Source organism: Drosophila simulans, chromosome 2L (assembly GCF_016746395.2).
Source record: "Drosophila simulans strain w501 chromosome 2L, Prin_Dsim_3.1, whole genome shotgun sequence".
Taxonomy (NCBI): domain Eukaryota; kingdom Metazoa; phylum Arthropoda; class Insecta; order Diptera; family Drosophilidae; genus Drosophila; species Drosophila simulans.
In genome coordinates, this window is record NC_052520.2 from 21,084,003 (window position 1) to 21,098,830 (window position 14,828).

Genomic DNA, 14,828 nt, shown 5'->3' on the forward strand with positions numbered 1-14,828 from the left:
CTCCGGAGATTTTTAGGTCTCGCGGGATGGTATAGGCGATTTGTTCAGAATTATGCCTCTGTCGCCGAGCGTTAAAAGCCGTTCGTTTAAATGGAACGAAGAAACGGATCGAGCATTTACCCAGTTAAAGGATAGGTTAACGTCTTCGCCTGTCTTGTGCACAGGCGTTTATTATTCTTTGTGATGCCAGTCTGCAGCGTGTTGGCGAAAACAGATGAAGAAGGAACCGAGCTTCCCATAGCATATATGTCCGAAAAACTCTCGAAACCGCAGCGTAAGTATTCGGTAACCGAATTGGAGTGCCTAGCCGTGATCAGAGGAATAACAAGTTCATAAACAATAAACAAGTTTAAGGGCAAGAGTTTGCAGTAGTAACAGACCACGCTTCGTTGCAGTGGCTGATGAAACAGAAAGATTTGTCTGGGAGATTAGCTAGGTGGTCCATCCGATTACAAGGGTTTTCTTTCGAAATTAAACACCGGAAAGGGACACAATACGTAGTGGCGGACACACTTTCAAGGCGAGACGAAATCGTAGTCAACGAAATCCAAGATGGTGGTCCTATGATTGATTTGTCGTCAAATGAATTTAAATAATTGAAATATTTGGATTTGATCAAGAGAATACAGGAAAACCAATTAAAATTGCCTACAGGTATCCAATGGATATGTTTACAAGCGTGTTGACGACAAGAAAGCAGAAGGTAAACGTTTGGATAGTGCATCATGGAAACTCTGGGTGCCTTCGACTCTTAGAGATACCGTTCTACAGCGAGTACATTATCCAGTTGACTCAGCTCATCTAGGAATGGGACGGATGGCACAGAAACTTAAAAAGTACTTTTTTGGCCGGGTATGATCACACGAATCCGTTCGTATATATCTAGATGTACTACTTGTAAATCCACTAAAGGTGATAACGTAACCCTTAGGCCACCCATGGGTAGACCAATGACGTCGGACAGACCGTTTCAAAACCTGGACTTATAATGGACTTATTAGGACCATATCCTAGGTCTAAGGAGGGGAACATCGGGTTATTAATCATTGTCGACCACCTTTCAAAGTTTCATCTTGTACAGCCATTAAAGAAATTTACGTCTGACAAAATCCTAGATTTCCTAGTTAAGGACGTATTTGATACCATCGGCGTGCCCGAGGTGATCTTAACAGACAATGGTTCACAGTTTAAGCCGGCTCAGTTTAAGGCTTTTCTGACTCGTTTCGGCGTTACACATATCTCCTCAGGCTAACGCTAGCGAACGGCTTAATAGGTCGGTGTTGGCAGCAGTGCGCGCATATGTAGGACAAAATCACACGACTTGGGATTAAGCGAAATAATCGGATCCTTGAGTGCTAAATTTCACCGTAGTACAGGATTCTCACCTTATTACCTTTGCTTCGGTCAGAATATGAATTTAAACAGAAGAAATTATGAACTACTTCTCAAGCTCGACACCCTTACAGACTATGTAGACTTAAAATATCCGGATATTTTACAGTTAGCTCGACAAATCGCTAAAACTAAGATTGCCACGACGCACGAGACTAACGCTCAGCGATACAATTTGCGAAGTCGAAGCGTACAGCTGAATGTAGGTGACACGGTATTTGCCCGAAAGTTTGCTCAGAGCAATGCAGCAAGGGCGTCGACAGGTTGGCAGCTGAACCCCCTGAGCAGCTGAGTTTGTGCGCGTTGACTGGAAAAGTGCCGGTAACAGCTTCATCCAACTACATATTTCCACCGCGCCCAGCAAGCCTTTAAGTGTTGTACAAAGTTTGCAAATCAAGTCAATTGTGACAAGATTTCTGGAAATAAAAACATTTTGTTGTATAAGCCCAGCACATACAAGCATAAGAACATTTTTTGGTAAGTATGTATATAATAATAAATCAACAAACGTGTAAAAGCATTGAAATAAGGCAGCCACGATTATAATAAGTAAATGGTTAATGCCGTGGGTATGAGTCAATGTTTGTGTTTTGGCGCCTATAAAATTTTACTATAGTGGAGTTGAGTTTACAAAGTTCTTAAATATTTTATTGGTTGGCTTTTCAGCAACAAACTATGTGATGAAAGAGGAGAAAGTAACAACAATGGCGATGACGAAAAAGTGAAAAACGAAAAGCTGTCTGTGCCTGCTCCCGACTTAGGTGTTAGTATATATAAAGGTCCTGCGGCCACATCGACCGAAATGGCAAGATAATGCTTATCGGAAGATTTAGCCCAGGATGATTGCAATGAAAACGATATTGGCCGATATGTTGGACGCTCATCGCTCTTATCCTATGAAAAAAAGGCCGAACTGCTCAAAAAATGCTGGACACCGCCCAAGACGTATGATTTTTCCATGGACGCGAAGAATTTAAAAAGAAAATTCAACTGTGCGTAGCTAGAAGCGTATTCGCCATGGTAGGTATATTCACGTTGCCAAAAAGGTGCCTTTTGCAAATATTGCGCTTTATTTCCGCCAAATCCAACTTCATTTCACGAAGTATTAGGTTCTTTTGTCATCAAGCAAGTTCAAAGATTTCCACGAACATAGCGAAAAACATATGGAAACCCACATTCATAAGACGGCACAAGAAGCTGCTAGATTATTTCTAGAGAATGTTCCTGTGGCCACACAAATAAATGAATACTCCCAAAATGTTATTCAGAAAAATAGAAAGATAATAACATCTATTATTTCCTGTATTGTGTTTTGCGGATCCCACGACGGCGTTGCGGGGCAAGCACTACGGTGAAGGAATTGTAGAGGACTTATACAAGAATGGAATGGACGCTGGAGACAATGTTTTAAAAAAGCATATGGAGCATTGAAAAGGAAATGCAAGATATCGATCAGTTGAAATTCATAATGAAATCATCAGCCTTTGTGGTGAAGTCCTAAAAAACAGATTATACAATTAGTTCAAAAGCTATATATTTTCATTGTTCGTCGCAAAAACTAAATTTAGTCATCAACGACCTTAATGCACTGCCAGATATTCGAAACGCCATTGGAACAACGAAAAACATTATTACATTTTCCGCGAGTCTGTTCTGAGGAGGAAGATAATTCCCAATATATCCAAGCTTTGTGAAACGAGATGGAGTGAAAAATACAAAGCTATTGAACGTTTTAAGGAAAATTCCGGCGATATAATGGAAGCATTGCAAGGGTTGTCACGTGATGGCAATGCTGCTACCCGAAATAATGCCTTCTTGCTTTATAGCGCTGCTTCCAGAGTAACATTTATTATGTGTCTCACGATAATTGAGAAATACTCGGCGATGCTGGAGCCGGTAGTCAACGTGCTTCAATCAACGACTTTGGATGCGGTCAAGGCCTCTCAGCACATTAAACGCATAATACAACTGTTAAGAAGCCATCGAGATGATCCTGATAGTATAACGGATGAAGTATTAAGAGATGCAACAGTCGTTGCAGAGACAATTGGGTTGGAGGAGGATATGACATCACTTCCTCGTATATTTGGCAAGCAATGTCACAGAAATAACCATCCAGCTGAAAATAGCTCACAGTATTGGAGGAGCTCATTTATTATTCCTTACTTGGACTCAATTATTAGCTCACTCGATAATCGGTTTTCCGATGAAAATAATGTATCAACTTTTTGTTCTATTTACATCCGTCAAAAATGCAAATAATGTCAACAGACTCACTTATAACAAGTTGCGAAATAATTTCGCAGTTTTACGATTTACCCAGCCTTAAAAATGAAATTGAGATTTGGCAACAAATGTGGCGCTGTAAGGAAACCAATGTATCTGAGATGACTGTTCTGGATACGATTCAGCACGCAAATGAATTTTATCCCATATTCAATAAGCTCTGAAGATTTTAATCGATTTACCTTGTACAACTTGTTCAGTTGAGCGATCATTTAGCAGCTTAAGACGTATAAAGACTTGGCTGCGAAGTACAATGGTAGAAAGTCGTCTTAATTGCCTGGCTTTGATAAGTGTTCACCGGCGACTAATTATGGACGACTTGAATGAATTCAATAACAAAGTTTTAAAAGAATTTAGTAAAAACCCAGAAAGTTATGTTTTTCTTAAGCTTTGTTTCATTAAAAATAAAAACTGTAGTTTAAAAAAACTTGAAAAAACTTAAAAAAAAAACTTTGTTTTGTATTTACCCTTCACTCAAAAAGTGAATATTTAGTTATGAGGCGTCGCAGACCCGATGTTGCTTATACTTATTGGCACAGATGCCAAATATACCATAAAGCTGTTATATTCGAAAATATCTTAACCAAATTATGTCTCATGAAATCGGGTTATCCAACCGCTATATAGACAACGAAACTTGTCTAAAAAGGAGGAAGGGTATCCGCTCGGGGTAGTCGAGGACTACTTTCCCACATTTTTAAAATTATAATTCTACTAATTCTAATTCACTTATCCTAATGTGGGCCCAAACGCGTTCACATTTATACCAAAGACACTAGAATAACAAGATGCGTAACGGCCATACAAATTTTTGGCACGCGATGTTTTGGCCGTGGCTCTAGAGGTGGCTCCAGGCTCTCTCGAGTTTTTGGTCGAGAGCGAAAGAGCGGAGAGCGCTACAGCAAACAGCTCTTTTCTATGCATACAGTGATAGCATACAACTGTATCTGTGCACACATATGCTCATGTATTGTAAATTTGACAAAATATGCCCTTCACCTTAGAAGTTCGTTGACTTTAAATCTATATTATTTTTTATCAATTGGCACCATGCGAAAAATTCTTGTTTTGCATTGCCTTAACGTTATTAATATTTAAATAAAGCTTAGAAATAGTAATATCCGAATCTATGTACATCACAAAATGAATTTTGAAAATGACTTTATATTAGAATACTTGTCATTAGGGTATTGAGCTTGCGGCGTGAGAAAAATTAATAAGGCAATGATTGTTGAGTGCTTGTGTCCGCACTTCGTGCCTCCAGATATGACTTTAGCAATAAACAGTTTTCATATTTTTATTATTATTTTATTATTTTAAATTATATTATATATATTATTATATTATTTATATAATAAATTTTTAATTATTATTATTTATTTTAATAATTTTTATTTTCTACTACGTATTATTATTTTTTATGAAATAATATTTTATTATTTAATAAAATTATTATTTTTTAATGAAATTAAAAATTAATTATTTTATTTATGAAATATTTATTTCTCCATGTAATGTCTTCTTTTTGGAAAATTTATGTTTCGAATTACAGTAGTTATAATAATTTCCTTTGTATTTGCTTTAATTATTTAGTATACTTATTAAGTATATTATTATTAAGTATATAAGTTATTCTAGTGTCTTTGTTTATACTTTATTCAATTCAGGTCTATGTCACACACCCCTAACTGAACGCGCTGGCAAACGGAAAAGTATAAATATTCTGTGCATTCAGCATTCGTGTTCCGTGTGTAAAGTAAAATAAACAAAACAAAATGTCTGGTCGTGGAAAGGGTGGCAAAGTAAAGGGAAAGGCAAAGTCCCGCTCAAAGCGTGCCGGTCTTCTATTCCCTGTGGGCCGCATTCACCGTCTGCTCCGGAAGGGCAACTACGCCGAGCGCATTAGTGCTGGTGCTCCTGTTTACCTAGCTGCCGTAATGGAATATCTAGCCGCTGAGGTTCTCAAGCTGGCTGGCAATGCTGCTCGTGACAACAAGAAGACTAGAATTATTCCGCGTCATCTGCAACTGGCCATCCGCAACGACGAGGAGTTAAACAAGCTGCTCTCTGGCGTCACAATTGCCCAAGGTCGTCAATTAAACCGTCCTTTTCAGGACGACCAAATTATTACCAAAGAATTGAACAAAATTTTAACTACGCAATTTGTTGTATAATAGTAATTCATAAAAAATATTTCAAACTATTAACCTAAAGATTGTTATGTAGTACGGTTTTTGTACATTTTCTATTATATGCGGTGAAAACTACAATTTGTTTTTTTAATACTCGTACACCACGATGTGATGCTTTAAACGCGGTGTCTGAAACCAGTATAATCTTCACAAATCCATGCTAGCAATACACATTGGTATACCTGAAAGAGTTCGAACGACGGACATTTATTACACGCGTTACTCGTAGTTAAAGGGTATACTAGATTTGTTGAAAAGTATTTAACAGGCAGAACGAAGCGTTTCCGACTATATATAAAGTTAAGTAAAGTTCTGCCACGCCCACACTCTTCAAAATGTGTGGATTTTTTTCACATTTTCAATATTCTTGCAAATTTCTTTAGATTTGCAGAAAAAAACACGCCCACTCTAACGCATTAAAACCGCCCAAAACAATTTTTTGTAGACTTGTAAATTTTTATCGTTATGCCAAAAAACTTTATGCACGCCCACTCTAACGCCCTAAAACCGCCCAAATCAAATTTCTATCGATTTGCCAAAATACTGTTTGCCACGCCCACTCTAACGCCGTAAAGCCGCCAAGCCTGTCACGCCCACACTTTTGAACAATTAAATTTTCTCTGATTTTATTCCCCAATAAAAATTATGAAATTTTGAGTTTGCATTCACACTAGCTGAGTAACGATTTTCTGATAGTCATGGAACTCGACTAAAGAATTCTCTATTGTTTTTAGTTCAATGTTATTGAGAACTACATATTTTTGGGAGTCTCAACCAAAATGAAATACTTTTTGAAAATCTTCCTTCTTTTAAAAACTGAATGGTGGTCCTGAAAAGGGCCGATTGCTTAATAGGGGTACAAGGATTTACACTTTTTTTAACCGTCACATTCGTAGAGGTTAGAGTGTACCCAACATCCATGGCTGTGACAGTCTTCCTCTTGGCGTGTTCGGTGTAGGTGACGGCACGAATTACGTTCTCCAAGAAAACCTTCAGAACGCCACGCGTTTCCTCGTATATGAGTCCATATATGCGCTTCACACCGCCTCCCATGACGCTTGGGGCCACCCTTTCCCAAGCCTTTGCCTTCTTTAGCACGACCAGTAATTTTTCACTGTTTTAGACTATTATTTATTTATTTATTTATTATGATAGATAGAATAGTTTACAAAACTAGACTAACTTAGATAGTATAGCATTAGCTACGGGGCTTACAGCTATATTTATTTACAATTATTAAAGTTATTATATCTTAATTTAGTTAATACTAATTGGTAACTAATTGCTGGCTTGTTATGTACAATTGCCTGTTTTGTTTTTAGATTTTGTGGTATAATTTAGAAAAGTATGAGTTTTTGTATGTTATCTGGATTGGGTTTGCTAAGAAGGTCTAGAGGGTTGGTGTTGTTAAATATATCTTGTTTGGCTTGTAGGAGGGATGGGCATGAGTTTAATATGTGGCTTATAGAAATATCACCTTGGCAAAACGGACAAGTTGGTATTGAACTGGGATTTAGGTAGTGTTGGTGGGTTATGTTTGTGTGTCCTAGTCGAAGTCGTATTATTTTTATTTGGTCGAGTCTGGTTCAATTTGGGTGAGATTGTTTAAGGTAATCGCATGTGTGTGAGGTGTTTGTGTTAATAGATTGGTACCATGGACTGCAGTTTATTATGTGTTCTTTCTGTTTTGTCGCAAGGTCGGCTTTAAGGTGTTTTTTTATATCTGTGGTATTTATGTTTGGGGTGAGGATAAGTGGCATACTGCTTGCTGATTTTGCAGCTTGATCGGCTAGTTCATTTCCTTTTATTCCTGAATGCCCAGGAATCCAAATTATTTTAATTTTAGGTGCGTGTTGCGTTATTAGCGATCGTATTCTGCTTGGGTAAAAGTTGTTATTATTTGTGTTTTGAATTGAATCTATTGCTGATAGGGAGTCGGAACATATAATAAATTTGCCTCTTCGGTTTTTAGTAAGTTCTATTGCTTCTAGGATGGCGATTGTTTCGGAGGTGAGGACGGATGAATATGGGGGCAGTATGCCGTATTTCAGACGTCTGTCTCCGTTGTAATGGCGAATGATATTGTGTAATTATTTTTGAACCGTCCAGTGAATATGAAATTATGTGTTTAAGGTTATTCTTTGTGTGTTCGCTATAATTTCTGTATTGATCTGGAGATGTTTGTTCTTTCTTGTGGATTCTGAGTGATGTGTCTATTATCTTGGGGAGGGTCCATGATGGCCTGTGTTTATGGAGTTTTATTGGTTTGTAGGGTAGATTAAGTTCTAGGCTATGCTTGAATGTTCGGTCTATTGTTTATGTTTTTTTCTTATTAGTTTTTTTAGGCTTTAAGAACTTCTGTATTGGTGTTTTTTTGGAGAAGATTAGGTTTTGGGATGGTTTGGCTATTTGAAGGTCTCGTTTCATTTCTAAGGGGGAGTACTCGATTCGTAAAGTAAGTTATTTATTGGGGTAGAGCGATAGGCGCCGAGCTAGACGGATAGCGGAGTTAAATGGTGTTTTTATTTTGTTTTAAAATGCTTTTGGAGCATGGCCGTACAGAAACAAACCATACTCTAGTTTGGCTATAATTGTTGCTTTTGCGACATTAAGTAGTGTTGCAATTAAATTTAAGACTAGATAGGCATTTTATTATATTTAGCTTGTTGTGTAGTTTGGGTAGAAGTAGGTTTATGTGTGTGTGTGTTCCATTTGTATTTGTTGTTTAAGGTCATTCCTAGAATTTTTAAGGAAGTAACGCTAGGAATTTGGATGTTGTTGCAGCTTATCTTGCATGTGCAGTGGTGTTTTCTGCATATGTGGAGGTTTTGGCATTTGGATAGGGATAGCGATGCCCTTGAGTAGGAGCACCAATTTTCTATATCGTCGAATAGATTGTCTAAGTTGAAGTTTGTATTTGTGTTTTTGTTGAAATTTATTATAAGGAAGAAGTCGTCGGCGTATGCATTGAATTTAATTTCTTTATGTAGGGATATGATGTTGGATAATTATTGAAGCTATGAGGATAGTATCACGGATATGGGTGAACCTTGGGGGATTCCGTTGAATAGGGGTAATGGGTTTGATGTATGCGGACCGACGCGGACAGTTATTTTTCTGTTACTCATGAAGTTTTTAATGTATTTTATTATTTTGGGGCCCGTTTTCCATTCCTGCAATTGCTGGATTATGGAGTGCACACCTACTCGATCGAAGGCTCTTGAAAAATCAAGAGTGACGAGGGAGATGTGCATTTTTGACTTCGTTCTGAGATAGTCTACATAGAGTAGACAGTCCGAAGTCGATTTGCCTTTTTTGAATCCTAATTGTTTGTCGTTAATTAGATTGTTATATGTCACTAGCCACCAGAGTCTTTTCGCTATTATTTTATCAAGTGTCTTTGCTATACAGCAGTTGAGAGAGATGGGTCGGTATGAAGAAGTTTTAGTTTTGTCGGTGTTTGGCTTGGGGATTCGGATGATTAGGCTTGTTTTGTAGGCTTGAGGTATGTGGCTATTGAATAGATAAGGTGAGGATAAGTGGCATACTGCTTGCTGATTTTGCAGCTTGATCGGCTGAGGCTTGAGGTATGTGGCTATTGAATATTTCATTAAATAGTTTCGTTATTCTGTTTTTTGTTGTGTGGGAGCTATTTTTGATCATTTGATAAGAGATTCTATTTACTCCTGGAGCACATCCTTTTAATGTTTGTAGTGCTGAGCTAAGTTCTAGATAAGTTATGTTCTCTTCTATGGTTTGGCTATTGAAGAGGGGGTGTAGAGATGTAGGTTATTTCTATATTTATTGTTCCGGAACTCCTCTGAAAAGTTCCAGTCGCCGGAGAGGTCAGAAAAGTGTTGTGCGAATATGTTAGCAATTTCGTTGCTAGCCAATGTAGTCTCATTGTTTACTGGGTTTGTGATGGCATGAATTTGTTTTGCTGGGTTAAGTCCGCAGAAGCGTCTTATATTGGCCCATATTTTGGGTGAGGGAGTAGTGGGATGGATGGTTGAGGTGAAAGAGCTGGAAGCTTCTTTTTTCCTCTTTTTTAGTTCGTATCTAAATATTGCGTTTTTGCGTCTATAGTCTAGAATGTTGTCAACAGTAATAGTGCGGTTTAATTTTTTCCAGGCAAGTTGTTTTTCTTTTCGTAATTGGTCGAGGTGTTTATTCCACCATGGAACCCTGTATGGATGTGTGTTAGGTGAGGTTTGTGGGATGGAGAGGTTTGCGCTATAAAGAATAATTCTATTGATTAGAGCGGCTTCTTTGTTTACGTTGTGGGAGGTGGGGTATGTTGGTTTGGTGGGTAAGTGCGTTGAACTGCTCCCAGTTGACTTCTTTGAGTTTAAAAAAGGGTCTGTTGAATTTTTGTGGATTGGTTGTTGGGAATAGTCTTGTGATAATAGGGAAATGGTCGCTACCGTGAAGATCGTTTAGTATTTTCCACTTGGCGTGGGGGGCTAGGATTGGAGAGCAGAGTGTGAGGTCTATGTGTGTGTATGTATTGTGTGTTGAAAAGTGTGTGGGAGATTTGTCGTTTAACAGGATAAGGTGCTTGTTGTCAATGAATTTTTGAGTTATTTTTCCTCGTTTATTTGTTGTTGGGGAGCCCCAGGATGGGTGCCATCCATTAAAATCTCCCGTAACTAGAGAGGGTGTTTGTTGTATGTTAAATGTGTGATGGAGTGTCTGGTTAGTTATGATTTTGGTCGGAGAAATGTATGTGGAAAATATGTTTAATTTAAGTTTAGATTCTATATTTATGGCTATTGCTTCTATATCGATTTTTATGTTGAGGACAGTGTGTTTGTTGTATTGACTTATGCACTAGTAGTGCTACGCCCCCAAATCTGTTGGTGGCATGTTTGTTAATAGCTTGTAGTTTATTGGGGTTGGAATGTTATTAGTGTATTGTATATGGGTTTCTTGGAGGGAAATTATGTGAGGGGAGTATTTTTTGATTAGAATAAGGAGTTGGCTGTAGTTGTTTAGATATCCTTTTAAATTCCATTGGATTATAGTTAGTGACATTTGTGAGAAAATTAAAGCTTATAACTTACTTAAAGGTAGTGTTAACGGTTTAGGTTTTGTGTAGAGTTTAAGGTTCTATATGGATTCGCTGTCGCTGTTGTTAGTGTGCTTGTTTTTGTTTAGAGCTTTGGCCTTTAGTTTCGATGCTTTAAGGTTTATGGATAGATTATTGGGCTAATCTTTCGGGAAGATTTTTATTTTTAGGTCTTCTGTGAGTTGTGATGAGTATGCCGTAGGGCTGTGTTGGTGGTCAAGTTCTGGATTGTTTCGGCAATTTAAGCAGTTCTTTTCGTTTGTGCATTTTTCTCCCTCGTTTGTGTGTTTTGTTTCTGAGCAATTGATGCAAGTTTCTACACTTTTGCATATGGGTGTTGGATGACCGAAGCGGAGGCATTTTTTGCATCGAAGTGGGATATAGTCTCGTACTCGGACTGTTTCGTAACCGATTCGTACTACCTCGGGGAGCTTATGCGATTCAAAGGTTATAATTATAATGTCTGAGTTAGAGTTGGGGTTTTGCCGTTTCATTATTTTTTTTTAACTTCAGTTACTTTTTGTGGTTTTAGTTCTTGTAGAATTGTGTCTTCGTCGATGTGTCTAAGGTCGTTACAGTAAATAACTCCCTTAGAGAAGTTTAATGTTTTATGTTCACTTGCTGTTACATCCACATCTGCAATTTTTGTAAATTTTAGGAGTTTTCTGGCTTGTAATTCGTTTTTGGTTTTTATTAGCATGTTGCCGTCTCTTGTACGTTTGCATCCCTCAACTTCTCCTCCACAGGCAAAGTCCACCGATTTTTTTATGATGAATGGTGAAGTTCATTCGAAAGAGTTGTTGTCATTTCTTTTAATAATTATAATTAAGTTTAATAATTCATTAATAATTCAAGAAAATTTTATTTATTATATTAATATTATATTATTTAAGAAAGTATTTGTATTTTTAACCATAGAAAATTATTTCTGAAGGCTGCCGTAAAGGAAACTTTTTCTGTTGGTTAATGTGAACTTAAATTAACTAATATAGTATCTTAATTAATAATATACGCTTCTTTCAGAAGTCTTTCTAAGGGATGAACGTTGCAATTTCAATAAACATTAGGAATTAGTAAAATATTTGCAATATTTCTTATTTTAATTGATGTTTTGTTATAAATTGGTCCAGTTAAAAATGTAAATATAAAACTTCAATCAACATTTGAAAGTCTTAAAACCATATTACATCCTTTTAAAAATGCAAAGTGACGAAATAATTATTTAAAAGTGTAGAACAATTAAAACCTTATTTTTATTAATGATTTTAAATACTAAAAAATTAAAAAAAGTTTATACTTCAAGCCAACTTCGACATAGTAAACGACTGATGTCAGTAGCATTGTTAAAGTGCTCTCCTCCTCGATTCTCATAAGAGCAAAGGAGGTTGGTAGGAAGCGCGCGGGCCGTTTTTAACAGAAAAAAAGTGTTCTCAGTGAATTAAATGTCTGATTCTGCAGTTGCAACGTCCGCTTCCCCAGTGGCTGCCACGCCAGCGACAGTTGAGAAGAAAGTGGTCCAAAAAAAGGCATCTGGATCCGCTGGCACAAAGGCTAAGAAAGCCACTGCGACGCCGTCACATCCGCCAACTCAGCAAATGGTGGACGCTTCTATTAAAAATTTAAAGGAACGTGGCGGTTCATCACTTCTTGCAATAAAAAAATATATCACTGCCACCTATAAATGCGACGCCCAAAAGTTAGCGCCATTCATCAAGAAGTACCTAAAATCGGCCGTTGTCAATGGAAAGCTTATCCAAACAAAGGGAAAAGGTGCATCTGGATCTTTCAAACTGTCGGCCTCCGCCAAGAAGGACAAGGATCCGAAGGCAAAGTCGAAGGTTTTGTCTGCAGAGAAAAAAGTTCAAAGCAAGAAGGTAGCCTCTAAGAAGATTGGTGTCTCCTCCAAAAAAACTGCCGCTGGGGCTGCTGACAAAAAGCCCAAAGCTAAGAAGGGTGTGGCTACCAAAAAGACTGCCGAAAATAAGAAAACTGAGAAGGCAAAAGCCAAGGATGCCAAGAAAACTGGAATCGTAAAGTCGAAGAACGCCGCAACAAAGGCGAAAGTGACTGCATCGAAGCCAAAGGCTGTAGTAGCGAAAGCCCCAAAGGCAAAGCCAGCGGTGTCTGCAAGACCCAAAAAGACGGTGAAGAAAGCATCGGTTTCTGCTACCGCCAAGAAGCCGAAAGCAAAGACTACGGCTGCCAAAAAGTAAATTGTGAAAAAGTACAGTATTTGGTACATGTTCGCAATCAAAAATTTAGATTTATGATTTATAGATCTGAAATTTGTTTATACAAGTCCTTTTCAGGGCTACAACGTTCTTTTGCAAGAGAAAAAAACTTTAATTTAAATAGTATTTGTGTATTAAAATGTTCTACTTATTTATTAGCTGACGTTCGCAGCAACAATAAAACGCTTCATGTCTTGCGTTATTGAATTATATTGCATATTGGCCGCATTCAGTTTTCGTTTCCGATATTTATTTGAACAGTATCACTCACTCACTTGCGGGTAGATACGTTTTATTGGTAAATTAATTTTCGATGATTGGTGATTGGTATATTGAAAAATGCATTTCTTTGGTATAAACCATTGTGGCCCTGAAAAGGGCCGTTTTGGATTGTTGTCCGCATTCGCAGGAGCCAATTATTTGGAGCTGGTGTACTTGGTAACAGCCTTGGTTCCCTCACTGACAGCATGCTTGGCCAACTCTCCAGGCAGAAGCAGGCGAACAGCCGTTTGGATTTCCCGACTGGTGATGGTCGAGCGCTTGTTGTAGTGAGCTAGACGAGACGCTTCGGCAGCAATTCGCTCGAAAATATCATTTACAAAGCTGTTCATTATGCTCATCGCCTTCGACGAAATTCCGGTGTCAGGATGGACCTGCTTGAGAACCTTGTAAATGTAGATGGCATAGCTCTCCTTCCTCTTGCGCTTCTTTTTCTTGTCGGTCTTGGTGATGTTCTTCTGAGCCTTGCCAGCCTTCTTGGCTGCCTTTCCACTAGTTTTCGGAGGCATTGTTCACGTTACTTATATTTTCACAAACACAATTCACTTATCGTGATGTGGGCCCGAACGCGTTCACCTTTATACTTTTTTTCGAGCAGTCAATTCAGGTCTAAGTCACCCACCCCTAACTGAACGCGCCGGCAAACGGAAAAGTATAAATATTCCGCTGTCGGGGTTCGACGAGCATTCGTGTTCCGTGTGTAAAGTGAACTAAGTGAAATAAACGCAAAGCAAAATGTCTGGACGTGGAAAAGGTGGCAAAGTGAAGGGAAAGGCAAAGTCCCGCTCGAACCGTGCCGGTCTTCAATTCCCTGTGGGCCGTATTCACCGTCTGCTGCGAAAGGGCAACTACGCCGAGCGTGTTGGTGCAGGCGCTCCAGTTTACCTAGCTGCCGTAATGGAATATCTGGCCGCTGAGGTTCTCGAGTTGGCTGGCAATGCTGCTCGTGACAACAAGAAGACTAGAATTATTCCGCGTCATCTGCAACTGGCCATCCGAAACGACGAGGAGTTAAACAAGCTGCTCTCCGGCGTCACAATTGCACAAGGTGGCGTGTTGCCTAATATACAGGCTGTTCTGTTGCCCAAGAAGACCGAGAAGAAGGCCTAAACGTTTCAAAGGCTAAGCTAAAAACCTACTTGTACATAAAATCGTCAAACCGTCCTTTTCAGGACGACCAAATTATTACCAAAGAATTGAAAAAAATTTTACACTTGGAATTTTTTTGTAAATAGTAAATCATAAAAAAAACTACTTAAAGATTGACATGTAGTACAGTTTTTCTTCTATATGCGGTATAAACTACAATTTGCTTCTTTAAATACTCCCACACCACGATGTGATGCTTTACACGCGGTGTCTAAAACCACTTCAGTCTGT

General features: G+C 38.3%; 4 protein-coding genes and 1 pseudogene across 4 annotated transcripts; 3 read left to right on the forward strand and 2 right to left on the reverse strand.

Moving 5' to 3' along the window:
* The first annotated feature begins 5,450 nt into the window (after positions 1-5,450).
* On the forward strand, positions 5,451-5,852 carry LOC27208095 (histone H2A-beta, sperm). Its single transcript, XM_016183723.3, has one exon. The coding sequence runs from the start codon at positions 5,454-5,456 to the stop codon at positions 5,850-5,852; it is 399 nt and encodes a 132-aa protein (XP_016025859.1). The 5' UTR covers positions 5,451-5,453.
* Positions 5,853-6,601: 749 nt separating this feature from the next.
* Positions 6,602-6,975, reverse strand: LOC123327104 (annotated as a pseudogene).
* A 5,390-nt stretch (positions 6,976-12,365) lies between these two features.
* Positions 12,366-13,246, forward strand: LOC6740700 (histone H1). The gene has a single exon (XM_002077463.4). The coding sequence runs from the start codon at positions 12,381-12,383 to the stop codon at positions 13,149-13,151; it is 771 nt and encodes a 256-aa protein (XP_002077499.4). The 5' UTR covers positions 12,366-12,380; the 3' UTR covers positions 13,152-13,246.
* Positions 13,247-13,539: 293 nt separating this feature from the next.
* Positions 13,540-14,011, reverse strand: LOC120285276 (histone H2B). Its single transcript, XM_039296745.2, has one exon. The coding sequence runs from the start codon at positions 13,955-13,957 to the stop codon at positions 13,586-13,588; it is 372 nt and encodes a 123-aa protein (XP_039152679.1). The 5' UTR covers positions 13,958-14,011; the 3' UTR covers positions 13,540-13,585.
* A 90-nt stretch (positions 14,012-14,101) lies between these two features.
* On the forward strand, positions 14,102-14,619 carry LOC120285260 (histone H2A). Its single transcript, XM_039296686.2, has one exon. It carries the CDS (start codon positions 14,184-14,186, stop codon positions 14,556-14,558), a length of 375 nt encoding a protein of 124 aa, XP_039152620.1. The 5' UTR covers positions 14,102-14,183; the 3' UTR covers positions 14,559-14,619.
* The last annotated feature ends 209 nt before the right edge of the window (positions 14,620-14,828 follow it).

Coding starts and splice junctions, on each gene's coding strand:
- LOC6740700 (XM_002077463.4), top strand. CDS start 12,381: ATGTCTGATTCTGCAGTTGCAACGTCCGCTTCCCCAGTGGCTGCCACG.
- LOC27208095 (XM_016183723.3), top strand. CDS start 5,454: ATGTCTGGTCGTGGAAAGGGTGGCAAAGTAAAGGGAAAGGCAAAGTCC.
- LOC120285276 (XM_039296745.2), bottom strand. CDS start 13,957: ATGCCTCCGAAAACTAGTGGAAAGGCAGCCAAGAAGGCTGGCAAGGCT.
- LOC120285260 (XM_039296686.2), top strand. CDS start 14,184: ATGTCTGGACGTGGAAAAGGTGGCAAAGTGAAGGGAAAGGCAAAGTCC.